This window comes from Etheostoma spectabile, chromosome 4 (genome assembly GCF_008692095.1).
Source record: "Etheostoma spectabile isolate EspeVRDwgs_2016 chromosome 4, UIUC_Espe_1.0, whole genome shotgun sequence".
Lineage (NCBI taxonomy): Eukaryota > Metazoa > Chordata > Actinopteri > Perciformes > Percidae > Etheostoma > Etheostoma spectabile.
In genome coordinates, this window is record NC_045736.1 from 1,667,556 (window position 1) to 1,690,200 (window position 22,645).

The following is a 22,645-nucleotide window of genomic DNA, read 5'->3' on the forward strand; positions in this document are numbered from 1 at the left end:
ACTGATGAAAAGTGGGCGCTGCATTCAAGTGCTCTGACTGTAATGAAACCAGAGGACAAACATTATGCTGAGACATGCGCGGGACACTTTATTGAAGTTGCACAGCGTTGGAATGTGTCAAATAAAGTCCCCGCAGTTAGCACAGATAGTACGAATAGATACGAAATCTGATCGCTGCTGCAAGCCTTCTGCCTTCTGATCATGTCCCCTGCTTAGCCCCCGGTCTCCAGCGTTCTGTCACAGTGTCTCTGCTTTACAGCGCGTTGGACAGTGTCCCACAGTGTCTCTGCTTAACAGCGCGTTGGACAGTGTCCCTCAGTGTCTCTGCTTTACAGCGCGTTGGACAGTGTCCCTCAGTGTCTCTGCTTAACAGCGCGTTGGACAGTGTCCCTCAGTGTCTCTGCTTTACAGCGCGTTGGACAGTGTCCCTCAGTGTCTCTGCTTAACAGCGCGTTGGACAGCGTCCTTGCGAAGTGCAGAAAAGTTGTGGGGCACTCTAAACCCAGTCCAGCAAGTGCTGCAGAGTTAGAGCAACAGAAGAACATGTACATAAGAAGGAGTCGCTTATGCAACACGTTCCAACCAGATGGAATTCATCTCTGGACATAATAAATACATTATGTTAAAGTTGAGATGTACACTCAATGTTTTATTTAACTGCTACTTTAGAAACAAAATGCTGGTAGGTTTTTGCAGAACAAATGTTACGGCACTTTAGTGCATATGGCAGAACATTTAAGATAAAATTGCACTATATACACTACTTTTGAATTCATTATTTCATTTTGCGATTAATCGAGAAATTTTGCAATTAAAAATTGTAATCGCTGCCCAGCTCTAACACACACACACACACACACACACACACACACACACACACACACACACACACACACACACACACACACACACACACACACACACACACACACACACACACACACACACACACACACACACACACCACACCCACCACACACACACACACACACACACACACACACACACTTTCCTGAAGTTATTTGGTAATACCTATATGGCTGCAGCAATTCCTAAAACTACAGTCAGGCTAAAGACAGCTCCCCATTTGCAATTCCTCTGGCCCCTCACTTCTGGAAAGCAGCCATGTTTTGGACTCATGACCTCTTGGCCAGGAAGAAGTAATCTAAGAGCAGGTTGGAGTTGGCTTGTACAGTAAGCAGGACGGTGCTGCCACCTTCTGACCAGACCCAGATTTAATAAACATAACAGTAAAAACACGGCACAGTGACAGTTGAACACTGGCTAAATGCCTAAAATTAATAAAGTATTCATCTATCTATCTATCTATCTACTTAGTTATGGCCATCCTTTCTTCATCCTGCTTACTGCTGATAGGTCATTCAATAATTAATTAATTTTGATTTTATCAGTTCATTCCGATTCTGTTAGGGGAATGCCATAGCATGAGACGCACCAAATCACATCACATCACACAGTGGTGTGATAAAACATGTAACTAGAAATTTAGTACCCCAACTCTTAGTCAGTCAGTCTTCTTTCATTCAGTCACCACACTCTTTTAAACTGATAGGCTCATTCAGATAGTGGTTTTCACAAAAACAAGCTGCACTATCTTTATCTCTCTGCCAAAGGACAGTTAGTTCATAATTAGAGTCACATTGAGGCACAATTTAATTCAACTGATACTTGTCTCCAGTGAATGTTGTGCTCCAGTAAGTCTATTTGACAACAAAAAACCCTGAGACCTGCCATATATATAATAACTCATCTCAAACTTACTTACTGAAGTTGAACTGAAGCTAACTGAAGCTATGTTTAATCCTGTAAAGATGCACATTTTCCCTGATCCCTGTTGGGAATTCTTTGTTGGAAATGTATTCCTGCGTTTCTACGTCCTGAGTCAGGCAGAGTTGAACTCTCCCGATGATTTAAATATTCATTTATTTTAAAGCAGTTTTGTTAATTGGAGGTTTCATTAACTTAACCATAATAGGCAGTTTGTTTATCAAATTGTCAGAACTAACAGGCTATGTGTGGCTAACACTTTATAATAACCACCATTAATAGATGGTTAATTGATAATTAATTAATCTTTAGTTAATTGTCATTTAACTGGATTATTTTCTGAAAACATTGTGACTTTATTTTTCTCAAAATATCACAACTCCAAATCTCAGAGCACAGATGGGAGGAGTTATATTTTGAATGTGCACAAAGTTTTGAACATGAGCAAAAATCTTTCTCAAACACTATCTGAAATATTACAGTCCAGGGGTTTATTAATTCATATATCATTGAGGTGATGGGGTGCAAAACTCATCCCATGGCAACCAAATGGCTGGAGCCGGCCCTGGTTACACAGGGGATTAGTGTGCCTGTATAGATCATGACATATCTAGTAGAAGAATGTATGGTTGTTGATAATTGACCCGTTTTCCTATATCAATGTTCTTTTTAACTACCCAGTTGTAATTACCCAAAATAATAATAATAATAATAATAATAATGTATACTTTACTTTATATCTTTTACCTAAATAACATGATTGATTCCACACAACGCTCTTTGGCAAGTACAAATCTCTACTTTCATTAATTTTGGGGTGTCTTATTCAATTTTATAGAATTTAAAAAACAAGCTGAAGTGTTTTTGAAATAGTATTGAGTAAAAGTTGACATTTTCCAGTCTGTGATTATCCATTAACATCCCTTCCTTTAATTTTAGTCTAAATAATTCCTAATTTCTGCTTTTCTAACTCAAACATTAGGTATACTTTCCTATAAATGAGGTTTATTGACCAGAAATCCCAAAAAATAACTTTAAAACTAAAGTTAATATGTTTGTGTATAGTGTTGAAAACGTCAAAAAAAGTGGCAAACACTGAAAAAAGCGTCAAAAGTGTTGAAAAAAGGGACAAAAACGTAGGAAAAAGTTACAAATATCGATAAAAAGCGTCAACAAAAGTGTTGATTTTCAATTTCGACGGGAAGACAAGACGAGGGCTAATACCTGAATGCAGCTAAAACTAAGTCATCCTGTCCGGGAACATTTCAAACTACACATAGTTTACACAGCGTGACAAGGTTGTGTGGCTTTATCTCCACCAGGCTTGGTTGACCCTGTGAGAGCGCTAATCCATTTTACAAGTTTTGGTTGGAGGAATTGTCCCGCTGTGCTCGGGAGCTGTACATTAAAAGATATGTAGAAGATTCAGGAAACACCTCCTAGCCCACAACTGGTGAGAGAAACACCGATAAGTACTGACCCATAACCGATAGGACAGAGCCATACTACTGAGGCAGACTACTTAAATATTAACTTTATAGTCATAGTTAATATTTAACCATGATCTACTGCACTGTTCACTTTTGCATTATCAACATTGCACACAATCTATCTTAGTATCTTACCTTATCATGGTCATTGCATTTCTGTGAGTGATTATTTTTATTCTTATGTATGTGTAATATGTGTATGTATACGTGTTTGTTGTGTTATGGTTGTCTTGCTACTGGATGCCTAAAATTAATAAAGTATTCATCTATCTATCTATCTATCTATCTATCTATCTATCTATCTATATTCAAAAAGTTTCTAAATCAGAAATTTGGGTTTTGCTCAACCAAATTGTAAAAAAAAAAAAAAAATGATGTTGATGGTTCCATACAACCATCTCACAAGTTAAAGAACTGATCAGTTAAATATTTTCATTGAATTTGGCTGTTTTATTTAACTTATAGCATTTTAAGAAGAAAAAAAAAAGATTTAAGACCACTGAAAGACAGTGACAGAAATGTAAGGAAAAAAACAAACAAAAAACGTCCAAAAAGACATTGTAAAAAGTGAGAAAAATCTTCTGGAAAAGTTAGGAAACGTCAAAAAGTGACAACAAATGTCGGAGTAAGCTTCAAAAACTTCAAAACAACAACAAAAATGTCCCAAAAATATCAACAAAGAACTTTGGGAAAAGTGACAAAAGTGTCTTAAGGAGGTTTTAACTTAAACTTTTGACACCGAAAAACTAAATGTTGGTCTCCGGGAAGACAACACGAGGGTTAGCGATATCTTGATGAGATCAAAGGAAGCTGCTCAACACCAAAGTCCGAAACAATAACAGTGAACTGTCAAAGTGGCCCCGCCCCCTTTGAATAGACCCACTATTTCTCACGTTTTCCTCGCTCTGCATGCAAACTCTGCCAACTTAGTGGCTTAGTTTTTACTTCCCCATTCGTTTAAACAACATTCCTGTCCATTGGTATAGCCTACAGTTCCTACGCGGCTGCTCGTGGCTTTGGCTCGGCCTACCCAGAAGGCGTCCCCGGTTTCAAACATACTCTAAGCTAGAAGAAATGTTTTCAACATTCAGCCAAAGAAATGTAGGTTTCTGAGAGCGATAAGGCATTCCCAGAGCTAGTACACGGAGCTGCAGTTAGCATTCTGACACCGCGACGTCCAAAAACACCGCAGCTGTGCCTCGCTGACATTGTCACGCGCAGCTGAAAAGTTCAGAAAACTTTTTCCCAAACTCACCATCCTCACGACAAGTCGCATTGTCCTCCTCGTCTCTGGTTACTTGCGTGATTATCGACGGCGAATGGTCCATTAGGTCCGTCACTCAAAGATAAGGACGGGGTTGTTGTTTTTTTTTGCTGTATAAAATAGTTCGAGGAGTTATGGCAAAATAATTATTTATATTTTGCCACTCCCTGTCTGCAAACGCGCATACTGAGCGTAAAAATAAAGAAACGCTCTAAACAGCAGAAAGGGCTACAAAACAAACCATACCGGTCCAAACCGCTCTAAAAGGCAAAACGTTAAAAGTGTCTAAGATAGTTTGTTTCTTAAGGTTGTTACGTTGAAGAAGTTCATCAATTTGACCATGCTAACATGGGACTTGACGGTTTCAAGGAAGCCCCATTCTTAAAGCCACAATGCAGGATGTGAAGCTTTCAGTAGATACGTGTAACGTTAACGTGTTGCTCGTTTAGGAGAAACCTCGTTGATACACGTCAAAGTGTTTTTGGCATGTATTTGTTTAGTTTTACTTTGAGTGTAACTTCGCCGAATATAAGTGCTAAAACACTGTATAAAACCGATATTTTTCCTACTTTTGATATATTTTCCAATATACCTTGTTAATCGCTAAAAAAAAATCTATTTTCTGGAGTTAAAGTGAACCGTTAATGGCACGTGGCGTGTTTTTAAAAGTTTGTTCAAACCACAGAGTGGCTCCAACAAAACGTTGACGTTTGACGGGGGCAGCCTTAAAACCGACCAAGAAAAAAAGGAAGTAAGGGACAGTGTTTAACCCTTGTGTTGTCCTCCCGGGTCAAATAGATTAACACTTGTTTTTATTTTCATCTTTTTATTTCACTAACACCACATTAGTACCACTAGTTTTATACTACTTTTGAAATCCATGGTCAATAACCCTCATTTGTATAGAATTATACCTAATATGAGTTAATAAAGCAGAAATTAGGAATTATTTGGACTAATAGTTAAGATCAGAGGAGCGTATGTTGAGTGGATGAGTTTGTCAGGATGCTGATTTGAAACCATTTCTATTTACACCCGAAATTCAATGAAAGTGATTAGTTGTATTTGCAAAGAGTGTTGCATGGAATCATCTGTTTTCATGAGGTAATTTGGTTAAAAATGTCATATTTCTGATACAGACATTGTTAATAGGGGTCAAATTTGACCCCAGGACAACAGCAGGGGGTTAAAGTGCCAGACCATAGTAACTTTCTTTCTGAAAATTTTTCAAAAAGAAACTTCCCCCATGTAAACAAGAATATTTTTTAAAACATGTTATCACTGCAACTGTATAGATAGATAAATAGATAGATAATTAAAATGATAGATTAATAGAAAATAAACACAACATAAAATATGAACAGACAGAGATGGATATTCATGCTACAGAGTTCTAGGCAACTATTTATTTGGCCTTTATTGAACCAGAAAAGAAGGTAGGCTATGATTTACCAATAACTAAAGACTTTTTGATAGGGAATGGGGGGATTTTTTTTAAATATATGAATACGACAAGATCACAAAAAAAAAATTGTCACCAAAAAAACTAAACCATCTTTATTCCTATTTGTCACATACACACAGCACAATGTAGTGAAATTCAATTACTGCATTCAACCCGTCCAAAGTATGAGGAGCAATGGACAGCAACCTGGGAGCGAGTACAATGTACTCTAACCTGTTGGTGCTGTTGGATACTTTTGTATCTCTGAGAGATTCCTGAGCATTTGTCTCATTCATATACGCAATCTGTTACAATGCAGGGGTGGACTGTCTCTCTGGTGCGCCTGATCCACTCAGTGTAACCTCTGTAGCTATATAATGATATTATTTAATAACTATATTACTAACTACATTAACACCTGAGAACTGTAATTCCTCTGATCACAGCTACGCTGCTGGTAGCAAAATATATCTCTGACTGTGCACAAGTAATTCCATTCATGTCCAACTTGTCTTTCAAAATACAAAATACTTTTTAAGAAGTTGTGGTCTTTTGATTAGTTTTGTACTCTAATGAGTGGTTCTTTTGATAAGAGATATTAAGGCTTAAAGGGGCGGCTCAGAATTTTGGACAAAAGACCTTATTACCAAGTTAGCCTTGTGTTTTTTATTAGTGGAGACAGTTTTCAACACTTTTCATCCTGTCCTTCCAGCTGGTGCTAGGCCAGCGCAAGTCAACAGAATCTGCTAGCCTGCCACTAAAACCCGTCTTACCCACTCCACAGTGCACCAAAGGCAAATAAATTATAACGCCAGACTGTCGATAATAATAATAATAATGTTAGAAATAGCGGTCTTCCGACGTGCTCGGTCAGAAGGCGGGCGCTGGCGGCAGTCAGACTCAAAGTGACCAATCTGATTGGTGGAGTGCTAACCCAGAAACAAGGAACGACATGAGAGTGACTAGAGTCTCTCAAAACCTGACAAAAACCTGGCCTATTTCTCGCTTAAAATGTTTTCAGAAACACGTTTTGGTGAACTTTTTTAGTAAAATATAAGATTGTATTCTGAACAAGCCGCCATGACGGTCTGGCTTTGAATTCTTAGAGAAACCAGACGCACGTGACGCGTTTGTCCAATCGGCTGCTGTCGGCAGTCAGCAGCGTTTCATTGGGTTCTGAGGATCATTTATTTTGGCCAACCCGTGGAGGCAGTCAGCCCGACGGCCTTTTCTACCGTCAGGTTGGTGTGTCAGGGCCACAAGACTAAGCTGTTCATATCAACCACGACAGGAGAAATGATACACATTAATTACATTGATAACAACAACACTAGGGATACTGTCTTACACACGTCTCTTCCATGTACCCTTGTACGTAACCCTCTCATCTTTATGTCAAATGTCAAAATTATATTATCATCATAACTGTCTGTATGCTGTATGCATGCTGTCTTTAGAAATCTCTACTTTTGTCCCACAATACAAATGCTGATTATCCTATCATCAATAATGGATCATTTAAAAAACAACAACTCAAAAGCTCTTGGCAAAAAAAGTCTTTACATTTTTATCATGGGCATGATTGAATGTACAGCTTGAGAAACGCAGCATATATTACCCATTGGATTGCGCTATAAGAGAAAAGAGGCTTTTGCATTAGCATCAGTGTAGCTGAGAGGTTACATCAGAGGATGTCGACGCGAGCGAAGGACTGGTCTGTGCCCAGGTTGTTCTCCACAAACACCTCATACTTGCCAGCATCAGTCAACTTTGCGTTTTTGATGGTCAAGATTGTGTTGGTGTCTCCAATGTCAAAGAATACCCTGAAAGACAATTGCAAATGCACCTATTAGCACTACATGTTAAATATGCTTTCCCTAGAATTCTAATTACAATCACTTCATTTGCAGTCTACAGTAATTGGATGGTGTGTGTGTGTCTCTAATGCCTTTTCTCTATGTACACACACAATATATAAATGCATTAGTACAGCATTCCTCCTAATTGGATCTCTAAGACAGCCTACCTGTCATCTTCTTCAATGTCATCTCCATCTTTAAGCCACGCAACATCTGGTGGAGGCTCCCCGCTTATTTCAGCCTTGAGGACAACTGTTGTCCCTCTTTTGGCCTTCTTGTTGTCTGGGCCTTTAGAAACCTTAGCAGGGACTAGGGGTGCATGATGCAAATACTTGGTCAGCCACACCATTTATTGACAATCACACATGCTAGAATTACAATTGCCTCAAAGATAAAGTCGTACAAGTGAAAGGCAACGAAATGCTGTCTGGTTTGACCCAAACTGCATTTTGTTGCCTTGAACCTGTACCTATGTAATGACAATAAAGTTGAATCTAATCTAATCTAATCTAATCAAAGGAGTGTCCTGGCCTCCTCTGTCTCGGATTGGCTAATACTCGTTGCCTTTGTTTTTGGGATTGGTTAGGTTTAGGCATGAGGAGTGAGATTAGGTTTAGGGTAAGAATACCAGGATACATTCCTTCGTCATCCTAGGATACGCATGTTGGAACACAAGAGGCACTACTAATCCCTGGAGGACTGAAGCCTTGGATTCAGACAGGTCCCAGGACAGGAGCAAACATTAGCATCAACTCATTTCCGTCCACAGGTAAAACTCTTTCTTCAGTTACTTTTCACTGATGATTGTTTAGGAACGGTTGTAATGTAAATGTGCTGTATTTATATAGCGCTTTTCTAGTCTTAACAACTGCTCAAAGCGCTTTTACATCTACAGGAAACATTCACCATTCACACACATTCATACACTGTGGCCGGGGCTGCCGTACAAGGTGCCACCTGCTCATCAGATAAACACTCACACACATTCACACTCCGATGCGCAGCACCGGGGGCAACTCGGGGTTCAGTGTCTTGCCCAAGGACACTTTGACATGGGACTGCAGGGCCAGAACCCCCAACCTTCCGATTGGCAGGCAACCGCTCTACCACTGAGCCCCAGCCGCATTATTTAGATAATAATCCATTGTTCAAGAAAAATTAGGTGTTTAGAGCAACAACTTTGGGAAATACTCCTTATTTGCTTGCTTGCCAAAAGTTACATGAGATGATTGGCACCACTCTCATATCTTTCCTGTAAATAATAATATAAGTCCACACCCAGCCGCTGGTTTACTTAGCTTTGCATAAAAACTGGAAAAAAGAGGAAACAGCTAGCCTGTCCAAAGGTAATAAAAGTTGAACTAGTTCTTGAAACTGTTTGATTAAAATAGGATTCGGGCAGAATAAACTAAACTTTGTGTCATGACTCATTGTGAAGAATAGAAACAACACATGCCTAAGATCTCTACCCACCTTCCACTAGAATACAGGCAGACCCGTATGTCTGTCCAAATGGATTTTTAATGGAAACCGTGTATTTTCCCAGATCAGCCAGAACCCCATCTCTGACCACGAGCGCCACAAAATCAGGGTCTTCAAAAACATAGCGGTACTTGGGACCATCCTTTAGTTCTTTTCCATCCTTGGACCAGACGATGAAAGGATCTGGGAAGGCGCTCACTCTGCACTCCAGCTTTGCAGCGCTGCCCTCAACAAGAACCACATCTTTAAGATCCTGCAGGATCTTGGGAGGGCCCTTCTCCCGCAGCTCTTTACGAGACCTATGTGATAAAACACAGGAATGTAAGAATTCGTTTATGTTTTCAGTTCTGCTCAAAGGTACTGGGATGTCAGTGATGCCGACAGACACTGGATAGTGTACCTGTGGCCGCGATACGAGGCTTGGATTCGGACGGCAGCCTCCTGGACCTGAGGATCGCTGATGTTCAGAGTGCACCCAGGAGGGGGTGCAGGCTTCACTTTGGACATCTGCCGTGGTCAGAGCAGGTTAGCATAAGGAGGGACCATGAAATTAGTTAAAACCCTTATTTAAAATCCAATTTATCAGAGCAGACATTTTTGTCATAGAAGGAAAAGCACAGGTGGCTCAAAGTGTCCCAAAGCCATGCCATTGTGACAATAGGACCCTGCAACTGAACCAGCTAAATGGAATTCAGCCATTATTCATTTTACTAATTGCACTTGTGCTTTTTCAACTGTGACATGTTGAAATCTGTGAAAAGGGCCTTTATACTCTGACCACTGGAAAAGAATAGAAGGATTATGAGCATAACCTTACCAAGAATTTATTTCATGCACTACCGTAAATACTGTATCATAACATACCTTTGACTATGTAAATACTGTACCTATCCACACTCCTTACATTTCTTTATTTGTATTTCTACTTGATATTTATACTATTTGTGCAACTGTAACACAGAATTTCCCTTCGGGGATCAATAAAATATTTTGGATGCTGATACTACTCATGTATTTAATGTCACATCTCTTACCTTGGAGATCCTCCCGCAGCAGCTCTCTTCTCCAGATCCACTCCAAAGGCGGCAACCCAGAACACTTCATGCTTTATATCTGGAGGTCCTCAAGGATCAGGGAGAACAACTCATCACCTAGACGGTCCTTTTCCTTCTTTGGATGTAAAAAAATACTCAGCATGATCATACTGATTGAGGATGAGCAACAAATGTTGCAGCCATACGTATGTCCTTATAAAGCCTTCATTTCAAATACTCAGGAGAATTTGGAGCAGTTAATAGTTTTGTTTGTGGTTGAAATGTGAGTCGTCCCTGGTGAGAATACGCACACATCTGTTGGTCGTCAGGGTCATGTGGAGGGTGTGGCCTCAGCCTGAACTGAGAACATTTTTTGATCATAAAGTATCATAAAATCATGACCTGACTTCTTCTATTAAAGTGCAAAGACATTTCAAGTGGTCTCTTCAGCTCCAAGCACCAATCGTAAATTCCTAAAACTGCTTCCACGTCCACACATAGTTCCACTGTCCAAACAAATACAAAAGAATACATCTATTTGTCATATTCCCTTTATTGTTCACAGCTGTCATGCCTTTTTCATGCCAGATTCAGAAATGTCACAAAATAAACAGCAGAAGCTATATCAAATACAGTCAATCAATAAATAAACAAATTGCGAAACACACAAAGCAGTCACAGTCATATAATCAAAAATCATCATTCATTTAACATGTTTTTTTGTCTGTGGGTCTAATTTCCATCACGAGGCACTGCAACAAATTCAACAAAGTACGGCATAGGATTTTAATACAAAATGTGGAGCGTTCAACATCTTTTTTTTTTCAAAACAATGTTTACAAATAGTTCTAGTTTTATTTCATATGATTATAGAACATAATATATTGCACAGAGACAGACAGTTAAGAATTGCATTCTCATGCTGCGCTTGCATGTTTTCATTCAGGTTTAAAACAACTCCCTCTGTGCTCAACTTCTACTCTGCATAGGAAAATGACTGAGCCCAAAAGACAAGCAATAGCATTAGAATATATAGAGCTAGTAAAATAATTTCATAGAATTACTAACAATCTCTGTCAGTCAATACACAGATTAAAACTCTTGATTTTTTCTGAATGTGTGACACAGCTTTTTGTGATATTGTCGTAAAAGACTTATCAGTGTCTGATTGCAGTACTTGATACTTTATGTATAATAAAATGAATCCTCTTGATATTAACACGCGGGACAGCAAAGTGATGAAAAATCTGACGTTTGTGCAAGTGTTTCACATGCTGGTCTTAAAACGGAATTTACCCTCACGAGGCAAAGCAATATGAAAGAAACAATACAACATAGCCATGTCTTTACCAAGAAATGAGGATCACTGATAAATGATCAATGTGTTGTTAAAGCAAAGGTGCTGGTACTGACACCTGAGGGTAGACTTCCAAAACAAATATTTAGGACCAACCCAACCAGAAGGGATAATGGCCATATTCTGTGGGGTGAGACGTAACAATATATCTGAAATCAGACATTAAACACCAATATGCCACTGCGTTCTACTTTCAATCCAAGGGACAAGAGTCGGTACGTGGCCAATTGCAAGAAAAGTTACGTGTTTTAAGGGACTAAAACCAAAGTGAAAAAAATTACAATTCATTAATTACCCCATTTTGTAATGGTTTACAAATCCATCCTCTCATTTACATTCTCTTGACTTGTTTTTTCTGTGGACTGCAGAAACAAAGAGCCATCAAGAACATCTTGGAAGCCGCTAGAAAGGCTTCCCTTTGGCTTTGGATCAAGAGGGATGACTGGTGGGGCGAATTAAGCCACCTGGACACAAGCTGGGACCGGATCCCCCCCCGGCACGGTCGCCTGGGCGAGGGTGTCTGATGAGAAGACCCCGAAGCAGCTGATGACATCAGGTCTTTCACTGATTTAATAATGTCATTTTTTATTTAGAGGTACTGTACATCCCTCAATATTTCTCATATACAGAGCGTGGAATAAGAGGTGTCGCTTAAAAATGAATTAAATATTTCCTAAAGCTCGAATGATTGTCTGAGTTTTTTTAAATTTCTGATTCCATGATGTGTATAGTCTGCATGGGCTGTAATATTGCATATTAATGTGTACAGAGTCTTTCAAGCTTCTATGGGCTGGAAACCAAAAAGGTGTATGCCACTTAATTAAGGGAATCAATAAATAATAATTTCTTTCTAACCATTTTAAATCTAACTTTATTTATTAAAGGTTCAGCATTTAAAAGCTATCATTTATAAAAACCTAATAAATCAAACTCTCTCTTTTTTTTTTTTTTTTAAACAGTAGCTTTTAAAAATGGAAAATTACAGCTAAATTAAGAATTAATATTATCATCAATGTCCTAAGGAACATCCTTTCTCAATGGGTTGGAAAGGCTATTGTTATGCTAACTGATGCTAACTTGTTAAGGGCACTTGGAGGCACCCCAGTATCACCAGTGGGTTTCTAAAGCGATTGAGTTTAGCACTAAAGCCCTGAATAATCTTACATTTAATAAAGATCTCGTATCTCAGGCAAAGTGCTGTACGCACACTCTAAGAATACACTGACCGACTGACTCAGCAAACTTGTAAACGTCATTTTAGTAAACTCAGAAATGAGTGCAAACATCTCTGCGTGGCTAATCCCACAGGATCCTCTACACTGGGCTGAGTGGAAGAGCTAAGCTGAACTGGAAGCCAATGCTCTGGTTCTTAGCTTACTTGTGGTGAAACAACTAGTGACCATACTGCATAGAGCCACTTATGCTGTGCATAGCGTCACTTGGAGCAAAAATCATGATCTAATAACGAATTCCAACGCAAAACTCTGATTTTGAGAATCCTTACTATATTCACTAACATTAGGGCAGAAATTTGTACTAATTATAAGAGTCCTTTTCTAAAAGCCCTTTAGACGTAGAGAATCCTCCTTTGTATTCTGTGACCTTAATTTACACTTTAAAAAAACTCTGAACAAAGTAACTGGAACTGCTACAATCTTGACAATCTGTGAGATGCTACAGAAATTGAAAAAAAGTCAGGTACTGTAGCACGAATTACACTGCTTTAGTTAAAGTTGGATTAAGTTTATGGAGAGCCAATACTTCGCCCTATTCTGGGCTCTCTTTTATCATGGACACAAAATTAGATATCATAGAATTAACTTCTGGTCAGAAACATACTCCTTGTTTTAAAAGTGTTCAACATTTTGGAATCTCGTCAATAACCTAAATGAAACAATGTTTTTAACATTAAATTGTTAATTAATTGCAGCAATTTTAGGCCTTTCGCGGTAGGTAAGTACAATGCATTCCCTCTAATCATTGTAGAGTTGACAGTAAGAAAGGAAGTAATTTATCCAAAATGTATGCAAAGTTACAAACCTTGAGGTACTAACTTGAAGACAACATCCTGCCTTGCATGAACAAGGTCCACCATATAAAAAACAGTCAGGCTCATGTAACTTTGAAAGAGTTCCCTTAAGTGTAAAAGCATTCTCTAGATTCTCTTTCAGAAGCAGATGAGAACGTCTCTGTAGATCACAGCCACTGATTGTTTCTTGAGTTTTTATTTTTCTCCCAAGCAAGTCAAACCTTGAAGGGACCACCCCATTTCAGGGCTTGAAGTCGTGTCTAGCTCTGAGGATGGTGTCCCCCCCCCCCCCCCCCCCGTAAAGTCATGACAACTGGCTTTTGGAAGCCTGTTTTCATTGGGTGAGAGGTGTGGAGTGTGAAATTGGCACATTTGGCGTGGCGGGGCTGGTGGGGGTTTGTGGCGAGCTCTGGTAGGACCGCAGGAGGACTTTGTGCTTGGTGGCCACCTCCTCTCGCCTGCGCTGCTGGTCGGCCAAGAATTCCTTGAGACGGGTAGTTGTAAAGGTGAGAGTCTGCCTGCGAAGGCGCATCAGGTAGGCATCCTGAAGCCAGGAGTTATTGAAGCAGTCCTTGATGGAGGGACGGGCCCTGTTGAAGATCAGACAGTGACGATCCAAATGTTAAAAACAGAAAGGGCAGCATACAATGGAGTGTAAAAAAGTACTGCAAAGTGCTGTGAAATTAGGTCTCAGCAAAAAGCAAAGATAGTTATTCTGTGCAATATGGCAACTACAAAAAGGACTAATGTTTCGCTTACCAAGGGTAGCTACAGAGGATCTTTTTAAGAAACAGAGAGGCACTTTGGGACACATTCTGGTAGAGTTTAGAGAGGTCAAACTTTGCCGCCTGGATCCTGGCTTCAGTCTCCTGAGGATCATTTTCAATGAAAGGCGACTTGCCGCTTAGCCTGGAAAATCAGAGGGAAGTTTTTTTGACACCCTCAAAACATGTCAACAAAGCAGGATGATATCTAAGATGGTTCCTTAGGTTAGTTGTGAATTAGTCTCGCATGGCCAGACCAAAACTCAGGTCTAGCTAGCTGTCTGGATTTACCCTGCAGAGATCTAAGGAGCAGTTAACCATAGTTTAAAAATGACAACACAAAGAAAGTGGAAGGAAACGAGACATCCGAAAACAGACATCCGAATGGAGTGACATCCGGTGGAATTTTGGAGGAACGAGAGCAATCCCGGAAGTGGAATGTCATGGATATATACTACTTGTAAACCAAAATAATATCACAAGAGCAACCAAATGTTCAGACCATGAAAATCACAGTATATAGAAAAGACCTGAGATCTGAAATCCCAAGCCTCATTTCACATAAAGAACAGTATACCATGTCTATTTGAAGAGGGCCTGCTGGCTGGAAGCTATGAAATCAGTACTCACATGATGAAAGTCAATACACCCACGCTCCAGATGTCAGCTGGAGGACCGACAACATCCCCTTTCAACATCTCTGGAGCTGAAGAAAGGAAAGATGTTGAGGCTTCATTGTTTTACACAGAACTTTGATTACATCTGCAAATGGTCTTCATACTATGCAGTGAATATTTATTGATGTTGTCTGTGGTCTTTTTAAATGTGTGAACGCATATTTTTTAGTTGATTAGTTAGGTTATAATACTCCTGGGATTTTGTAGCTAGTGCATGTCCACTGACAAAACAGTTTATGTAATTCTGAAGTTGTTTATTCCTCTAAGTGTCTTACCTTAATCATCCTAACCACCATCAATACCTTCATAAATCCCTAAAACACATTTCTATTCAATGATTTCTCTCAATATGCACAGGGACATTCATTTCTCCTAGGGACTTGTATTTGTGATTGTATAATTAGGGCCAGTGGTAATTGCTTTGTGTGGACAAATCAACTTAGTCATAATCATGTGTGAATATATACTTTGTCCTCATGTCCCTCTTGTGAAATAGATAATGATTTAAATTAGCCTCACTGAGTAAATACAATTTAAGTAATTTAATATTAATCTAACTAAACACTCAGTACAGGAATAATATTGACCTTAGCAATCCAATGAGAGCAATCATTGATTTTTGGCCACTTGAGGGCAGCGCAACAAGCTGTAAACACACTTTCCTATTACATTATGAGGTCGATTTTGCTAAAGTGTTAGCAAAGAGTTGCTTATTTACACATCCAGCAGTCACAAAGTCAAATGTTCACACTCATTTAAGCTCTGATTTGGTCTCTACCATCCTCTAAAGCAAATAGTGATTGGTTTATTAGGGCTCTTTCTGTAGAAACAGCCGCCTACTGCGTCTAAAAATGATGCTGATTAGAGCAGTGAGACTGAATGAAAACAGTAAATGTTCTGGGTCACAAAACCAAAACAATGAGCAATTAATGCTAATAAGTTTCACATAGTTGAGGGAATTTGGGTATCATTTATTCTATGTTAACATAAAAATACTGATTAGCAAAGCTTTAATTTTACATCTCCTGTGGTAATGTAAAATGAACAAACAGGGCTCTTACACATATACTCAAGGGTCCCAATAGGAGGGCTGAACTGCTTGAGGAAAAGAGGGTTGTAAGTCTGAGCGCTGCCAAAGTCAATGATCTTGATGACGTTCATGTAGGTGATGATGATGTTCTCTGGCTTGATGTCCAGGTGGAGGATGCGTCGGGTGTGGAGATAGTCCAGACCCTGGAGGATCTGCACAATATAGGTGACCACGTCATCCTCGGAGTAACGTAACCTGAAACCCACCAGAAATCAGCTTGTGAGAGGGAGAATATTTTGAGGCAGTTGCTTAGCAATGCATTTCTAAATAAATCCTGTTTTTTCAGTTTAAAACAAAGACAAGGAACCAATTTAACAAGTACAGCTGTTTGGCTTCACCTGTCAATGAGGCTGAAGAGCAGCTCCTTCCCACTGCAGTACTCGGAGATCAGCACCAAGTAGCGTGGTGTGACGTAAGCTTCATGCAGGGCCATGATCCTGTCATGATGAAGTGACTTGAGAATGTCGTATTCCTGCAGCACCGTCTGCTTGCTGTCAGCCTCATATGGAACAATCTTGGCCATAAAGAGGTTGCCTGTGGCGTTTTCCCGGCACTCACGGATCACACCAAAACGACCCCTGTGTGACAAAGAATAAGTCAGTGGTCCCTTTGCCAAGTTCTTTTTGTTGTTGCTGAAAACAGCGGCCTGCTGTTGCTAAAAACAACAACAGATCAAACAGTAGGCCACAAATCCATGAGTTATAAGACGTTAAAGCAAGATGTAGGGATTAGTGGAAAGGGTTTATTTTTGAGTATCCCGGTCATGATTTCTGGAAAGCTTCAATTGCTCTTTTTTGTGCACCACAAGCCAAATGCCTTATTGGAGAAAAGGATGACATCTCTATGGCAAATATCTCCAACACTGGGCAACTCACACCAGAATAATCTAGATTGATAAATAGCACAACAAATAAAAGAAAAACTATGTATTTTGGGGTGAACTGTCTCTTTAATCTTTTATAAATATAATAATGTTGATTATAGCATCTTTAAAATATCTTGTTTTCTAAGTACAGTTTAAAGTTGTCAGCGCACGTTTGAGTTAGTTTTACTTAAATCAGGTTTTGTATATCTTAGTCAGGTTCCATTAGTAGTGATTACCTTGCTTTTTCATCCATGAAGGTGTAAGGCTTCTGTGGAACTCCCTGGCGCAGAGATCCCTCTCCAGGCTTGCCCAAAGGCGTCCTGCGTCCCGAAGGTGTGGCCCGTCCAGATGGTGTGGCCCGTCCAGATGGTGTGACCTGTCCAGATGGGGTACTCCGGCTGTCCCCTCCCTGCAGCAGTGGTGTCAAGCTCTGCACCACCACCACGGGCCGTGAGACAGCCAACGGTGACGACACAGTCATGGGTTGTGACACAGTCACTGGGGGTGACAGAGTCACAGGAGTGGCTGAACGGGTGTTAGTTGTCGGTGTGGAACTAGATTGTGAAGGTGGAGTAACCCGCGCAGCCGCAGCTGGCACATACATGGGAACAGATGAAATAGGTTTCCCGATGGCAGGTGCAGATGGTGGTACAGGAGATTTGCTGGGGGCTACATTTACAGGACTCCGAGGTTTGGGTGGGACAAGAGGGGGGGGTGCCAATTTGGTTTGGGCTTTGCTCACACTAATGCTAATGGTGGTCTTGGCTTTGGCTACCGTGGCTTGGACACCGTTGGTAGTCTGAACAGGAGCTTGTTCAGAGGGAGATGTACTTACAGGTGCAGTAACAGCAGGGTGACTAGCTTCAATCTGCTCAGTGGGTTTGATGGTCACTGGAGAAGCAGATTTAGCCACAGAGGGAGCGGGAGCTGAAGTTGAGGGAGGGACAGGTGTTACTACAGTGGATTTACTGGGAGCTGGTTTAATGGGAGGCACTTTCATTGATGACATCACCACCACAGGGGGAGTAGTTGCAGGGACAGTCTTGACCACCACAGTAGCACTGGATTTAGCTGGTTCTAATGAAAGAAAAGGGGAGGGGCAATAAGAGGAAGGATACACCTCAAAGACTTGAATTGATATAAGTATGAACATATTGTCCAATAAGGTATGTAATGTACGCGGTCCAAGACAAATGGTATTATCAACTGTTGGAGCTAAATCCTGCTCCATTCTCAGGGTTCATTCAATTAGTAGCCAAAATCTCAGATGTGGATGTGTGAATCCATTTTATTACATAGGATATCCTAGAGACAAATACAGAGTCAACCTAACACGGCTCTCCCCCAAATTTGTCTGCCTCTCTGGCTCTTGGACCCCTAGTCTTTTCCACAAAGGGTGGGGTCTTTAGACCACAGTGATGTGTGTGTGCGCTTATTCGTTATCTTTTCATTTGGAATGTGACTGAGAGTTTATAACCCTCAGTTCAGGAAAAGATCAGTGGGCTGTAAAAGTGGGACTGAAACCAGATTCAGGAAGCATCCCTAACAATCAATTCTGCTTTTAACACATTTAGGAGAGCTGGATTATAATGGAATATACCAGAACATGTTATGTTATAGAACAGAGTATTGCAAAACAACTTAATGCAACAAACAACCATCAACAAACTTAATGCATGACCAACATGTCTCCATTTATGTTGAAATAATGCGTTTACCTTTTGACTTGAATGTATAATGCAAATCAACCACAATGTTTAAGCACATATAAAATTTTAAATTCCAACACAACCTACACATAAAAACCTAAAATGAGTTGGGCAAAACAGAAACTACAGTTAAACACACAAAAAAATGTTTTTTTTATTTCAATCTGTTGCATCTGACTGTATCTGTTATGTTAGGGACATAAATAACATAGTGCATTGATAGTGAATTACTGTTGGCCTTATCTAAAACAAATACCAAGTTCTCAATGACTTTTTTGGAGATAATACATACCTGAAGCATCCAGGCTTACTACTTCTGAGAGGTTGCTATAGGGGCCCTGCCCAGCTTTATTGACACATGCCACCCTGAACCTGAAGGAGCCTCCTGCTGGCAAGTCAACCACATTGTAATAACAGTCGGCCACCCCTGTAGCCACGATCAACCAGTTGGTCTCACCTGGGGAGTAAAGATTTTAATTCAAGAGACAATTTATAGTTATATTACATTACACTTGCCATATTTTAAATCAAATACACACAGACACCTTGTTTTGCAATTTATAAATGAGTCTCATATCTCATGTGTGTTGAGATATTGATAAAGTACAAAAAAAAACTCCATTAGTCCATAGTGGTTCTTATGTTGCAAGGCTGCTACACTGTATTTATGTTTCAGGTTAGATTTCATTATCCATAAACATATACATGTAATTTGCTACTTCACCTTCACCACTATATATATATCCTAGCACACAAGTTGCCATGGCAACCTTTAAGGTATAAATCAGACAGGCACATACGGGTACTTCTCAAAACGGGAGGCTGTGCAACCCTTTTGGAGTGAATGAAGTAAATCAGAGGATTTCTGATGGTTCTTATAGCAGTTATGTTGCAGTTACATATGCAGGAAGGGGCCACATTGCTGGATTATGAGTTAATGCAGAGATTCATCCTGTCTGTTTCTGTGTGTCTGTGTCAGGCAAACTCACCCTTGAGTCAAAGCAGCGGTTGGGAATGAGAATGGGCTGCACAACCTGCCCCAACAGCTCTTTGCTGAGCCCAACAGCTCTTTGCTGAGCCCAACAGCTCTTTGCTGAGCTAACTGCTCTTTGCTGAGCCCAACTGCTCTTTGCTGAGCCCAACAGCTCTTTGCTGAGCCCAACTGTTCTTTGCTGAGCCCAACTGCTCTTTGATGATGCCCATAAAGATTCCACAATCCCACAAAAATAATAAGAAAAGAGAAAATACAGGCATAGGGCAGGGTCCCTGCAGATAATAGATGCCACCATACACTTACTAGTGGGTCATAAGTGACGACTGAGTAGGGAATAATTTTGAATTAGTCTATACATTGCTTTTTAGGAAAATCCTACACATTATGCCATTAACTTGTTTGATGAGAATAGGTGCGTTGCATGGACAGAAAAACCTCAGTATTCTGGGCAACACACAGCATATGGTTCGAAACTCCATTACTCTTGGATCTATGTAACCTTTTTAAAACCTACATCATGCATCCATGGGGTTCAATCTAAAAAGGGGGAATAAAATGTGGAATAATTGTCAGTAAACACTGACCTTCTGCTTTCCTCTCCAGAGAGTATGTGCAGGGAGCAATTGTGTCTGACGGCCTCCACAGTACCAGGGCTGTGTTGTTGTACTTCTGAGGTATTTCAGGGGTCCCAGGATGATTAGGCAGACCTGTAAAAACAAAGGTATCCATATTACGTACAGTATATACATATCACTTGGCCTTCAGTGTCTTGTCAGGCTCTCTGTTCTCTGTCCAGTAGACTATAACTCTTTATTACTTTCTTTATTTATATATGGTACTATAAAGTACTATAATAAAAGTGATGTATGTCTCAGATCTTACGAGCAAGAGATATTGTGCAAGAGCTGGACACTGCGGCCAGGGGGTTTGTAGCAACACATTCGTAGACCCCTGCATCCTTTTTGGTGGTTTGCATGATCATCAGTAGCTGCCGGCCATCAGGGCAGGCGATCATGTTCATCCTGGTATCAATCTCCAGGGGCTTCTTATCTGAGGAAACATGCATAAAATTAAGTCTTTTATTATGAGACATAATGATGAAGACTCAAGTTTAACATCATAAATTAAAATGACAAAGCGCGTTAACTGTTATCTGTTGAGATAAACACTTCTCCTGCAACTTCTCTTATCATGGGACCATATGTTAGTATGTGTGTATGAGATGCAATGTAAAGCTTGATTTATGGTTCTGTGTTAAATCTACTGAGTAGGTATGTACGCAGGTATGTACGTAGGTATGCGTTGATACGGACCCTACGCTGCACCCTATGCAGTAGCCTGAAGTGCACCTCCTCAGAAATGTAACTACACATCGCAGCGACAACTGTGATTGGTCTGCTTGGCTGGGATTGGTAGGTTACATTTCCCTGTACTCATTTACTGGTTCTCCTTCACCGTAAACAACATGAAATCGACAACAGATTTCCCACCGTGGTCAGAAAACACAGGGGAGTCATTTTGTTTCTTCCTCTCTGCCGCACTCATAAACCCAAGAATAATTATGTAAATGATTGTAATTAGCAAATGAAGTGATTTTGACCATCCATCTGTGAGACCATGATGCTGTTTTTTCACTGCATGGTATCTACTCACCTCGCCTTGACTCTACTTGCCTTTTTTGGTTTTCCATTACAAAAAAAGTCCCTGGTACCTGCTAACAGGAACTTTTTGTAGTACTACCTACCAAACGTGACGTGAAAACCTGCAGACTACGGATTGGTCGCAGAGAATCGTCACAAATCACTGCGTCATTATTGCTAGCGACAGATGGGGGTGGGGTCCTGAACAAAACAACCGGAAGACGGGGTACCGCGGTCCAGTTGAGTCGAGCCGAGGCGAGTTGAGGAGGTACCATTAATGGAAAAACGCCATTACTTAGGTAACACTGCCTTGTTTGCATCAGAGATCCTTACCTTTCATCCAGGTGATGTGTGGGTGGGGGCTGCCTGCTGGCAGACAGCTGAGTGTGACAGGATCCCCCTCCAACAGGACGTGATCTCTTAGCTTTATGTGGAATACTGGAGGAAAATCTTGGAGCAAAAGACATTGCATCACTTAAATAATGTCCAAATATTCATAAGTAAAATTAAAAGTTATGATTTGCTGTATCCAATGATGATTAAGACAGAAATCACTGGAACCACTGTACAACTTCTGACAAAGGATCAGTGGGAACCTTTGTCTTTGTGTTCTTCCCCCATAACCTTCTTCAATTTTGCTATTGCCATAAAGAGATATATGTATGAGCAATAAAAAGGCATCACATGTACATTTACAAAGCAAAAAAATTTCATTTGTTTACTGATGTTGACATACATTTGTGTGTTATGGTTTGGTAGATCATGCAGCATGCAATGTGTAAGAAAGGAAACTTAAAGTTCTTCTGCTAAGCTAAGCTGCTGCTGATTAACTAACTACCCTATATTTAATGGAAAGATACAAGAGTGGTCTTCTTATCTAACTCTGGGGAAGAAAGCGATTAAGCTTATCTCTCCAAATGTCAAATTATTGCTTTGAGCTTGCATTACCTTACCCTTGACACAGTGCAATCAGAATCTCTTCATGCACACTCCTGTGTAACTTACCAGAAGCTAGTCTGGAGTAATGGCGTGAACGTAAGGAACTATTTTCTCTGGAGATTGCTGTTGGTATGTCCGGCTGTGATACAGTCTTGTCTCGCTTCCCTCTGGTCAGGCCCCATCTGTCCCAGCGGGATCTGCGCTCAGCCTCCACAACTGT

The 22,645-nt window shown here is 40.2% G+C and overlaps 3 protein-coding genes across 4 annotated transcripts in view; all 3 read right to left on the minus strand.

Moving 5' to 3' along the window:
- Nucleotides 1–4,969, minus strand: part of LOC116687548 (carboxy-terminal domain RNA polymerase II polypeptide A small phosphatase 1) — a 33,399-nt gene extending 28,430 nt beyond the window's left edge. The window contains exon 1 of the mRNA XM_032513008.1: nt 4,534–4,969. Coding sequence (XP_032368899.1) covers nt 4,534–4,606 — 73 coding nt within the window. The 5' untranslated portion in view covers nt 4,607–4,969. The remainder of the gene's footprint in view (nt 1–4,533) is intronic.
- Nucleotides 4,970–6,232: 1,263 nt separating this feature from the next.
- LOC116688587 (SPEG neighbor protein) lies at nt 6,233–10,569 on the minus strand. The gene is made up of 5 exons (XM_032514728.1): nt 10,362–10,569; nt 9,728–9,834; nt 9,319–9,626; nt 8,013–8,154; nt 6,233–7,809 (listed from the first exon to the last, which is right to left on the minus strand). The coding sequence occupies exons 2-5, from the start codon at nt 9,832–9,834 to the stop codon at nt 7,671–7,673; spliced, it is 696 nt and encodes a 231-aa protein (XP_032370619.1). The 5' UTR covers nt 10,362–10,569; the 3' UTR covers nt 6,233–7,670.
- A 1,505-nt stretch (nt 10,570–12,074) lies between these two features.
- spegb (striated muscle enriched protein kinase b) overlaps nt 12,075–22,645 on the minus strand; it is a 51,150-nt gene continuing 40,579 nt past the window's right edge. For both annotated transcript variants that reach the window (XM_032513544.1, XM_032513543.1), the window contains exons 31-41: nt 22,492–22,641; nt 21,820–21,936; nt 20,729–20,896; nt 20,431–20,553; nt 19,145–19,309; nt 17,380–18,220; nt 16,617–16,856; nt 16,250–16,473; nt 15,142–15,217; nt 14,507–14,656; nt 12,075–14,337 (exon numbers count right to left, since the gene is read on the minus strand). In XM_032513544.1, coding sequence (XP_032369435.1) covers nt 14,082–14,337; nt 14,507–14,656; nt 15,142–15,217; nt 16,250–16,473; nt 16,617–16,856; nt 17,380–18,220; nt 19,145–19,309; nt 20,431–20,553; nt 20,729–20,896; nt 21,820–21,936; nt 22,492–22,641 — 2,510 coding nt within the window. In that variant the 3' untranslated portion in view covers nt 12,075–14,081. The remainder of the gene's footprint in view (nt 14,338–14,506; nt 14,657–15,141; nt 15,218–16,249; nt 16,474–16,616; nt 16,857–17,379; nt 18,221–19,144; nt 19,310–20,430; nt 20,554–20,728; nt 20,897–21,819; nt 21,937–22,491; nt 22,642–22,645) is intronic.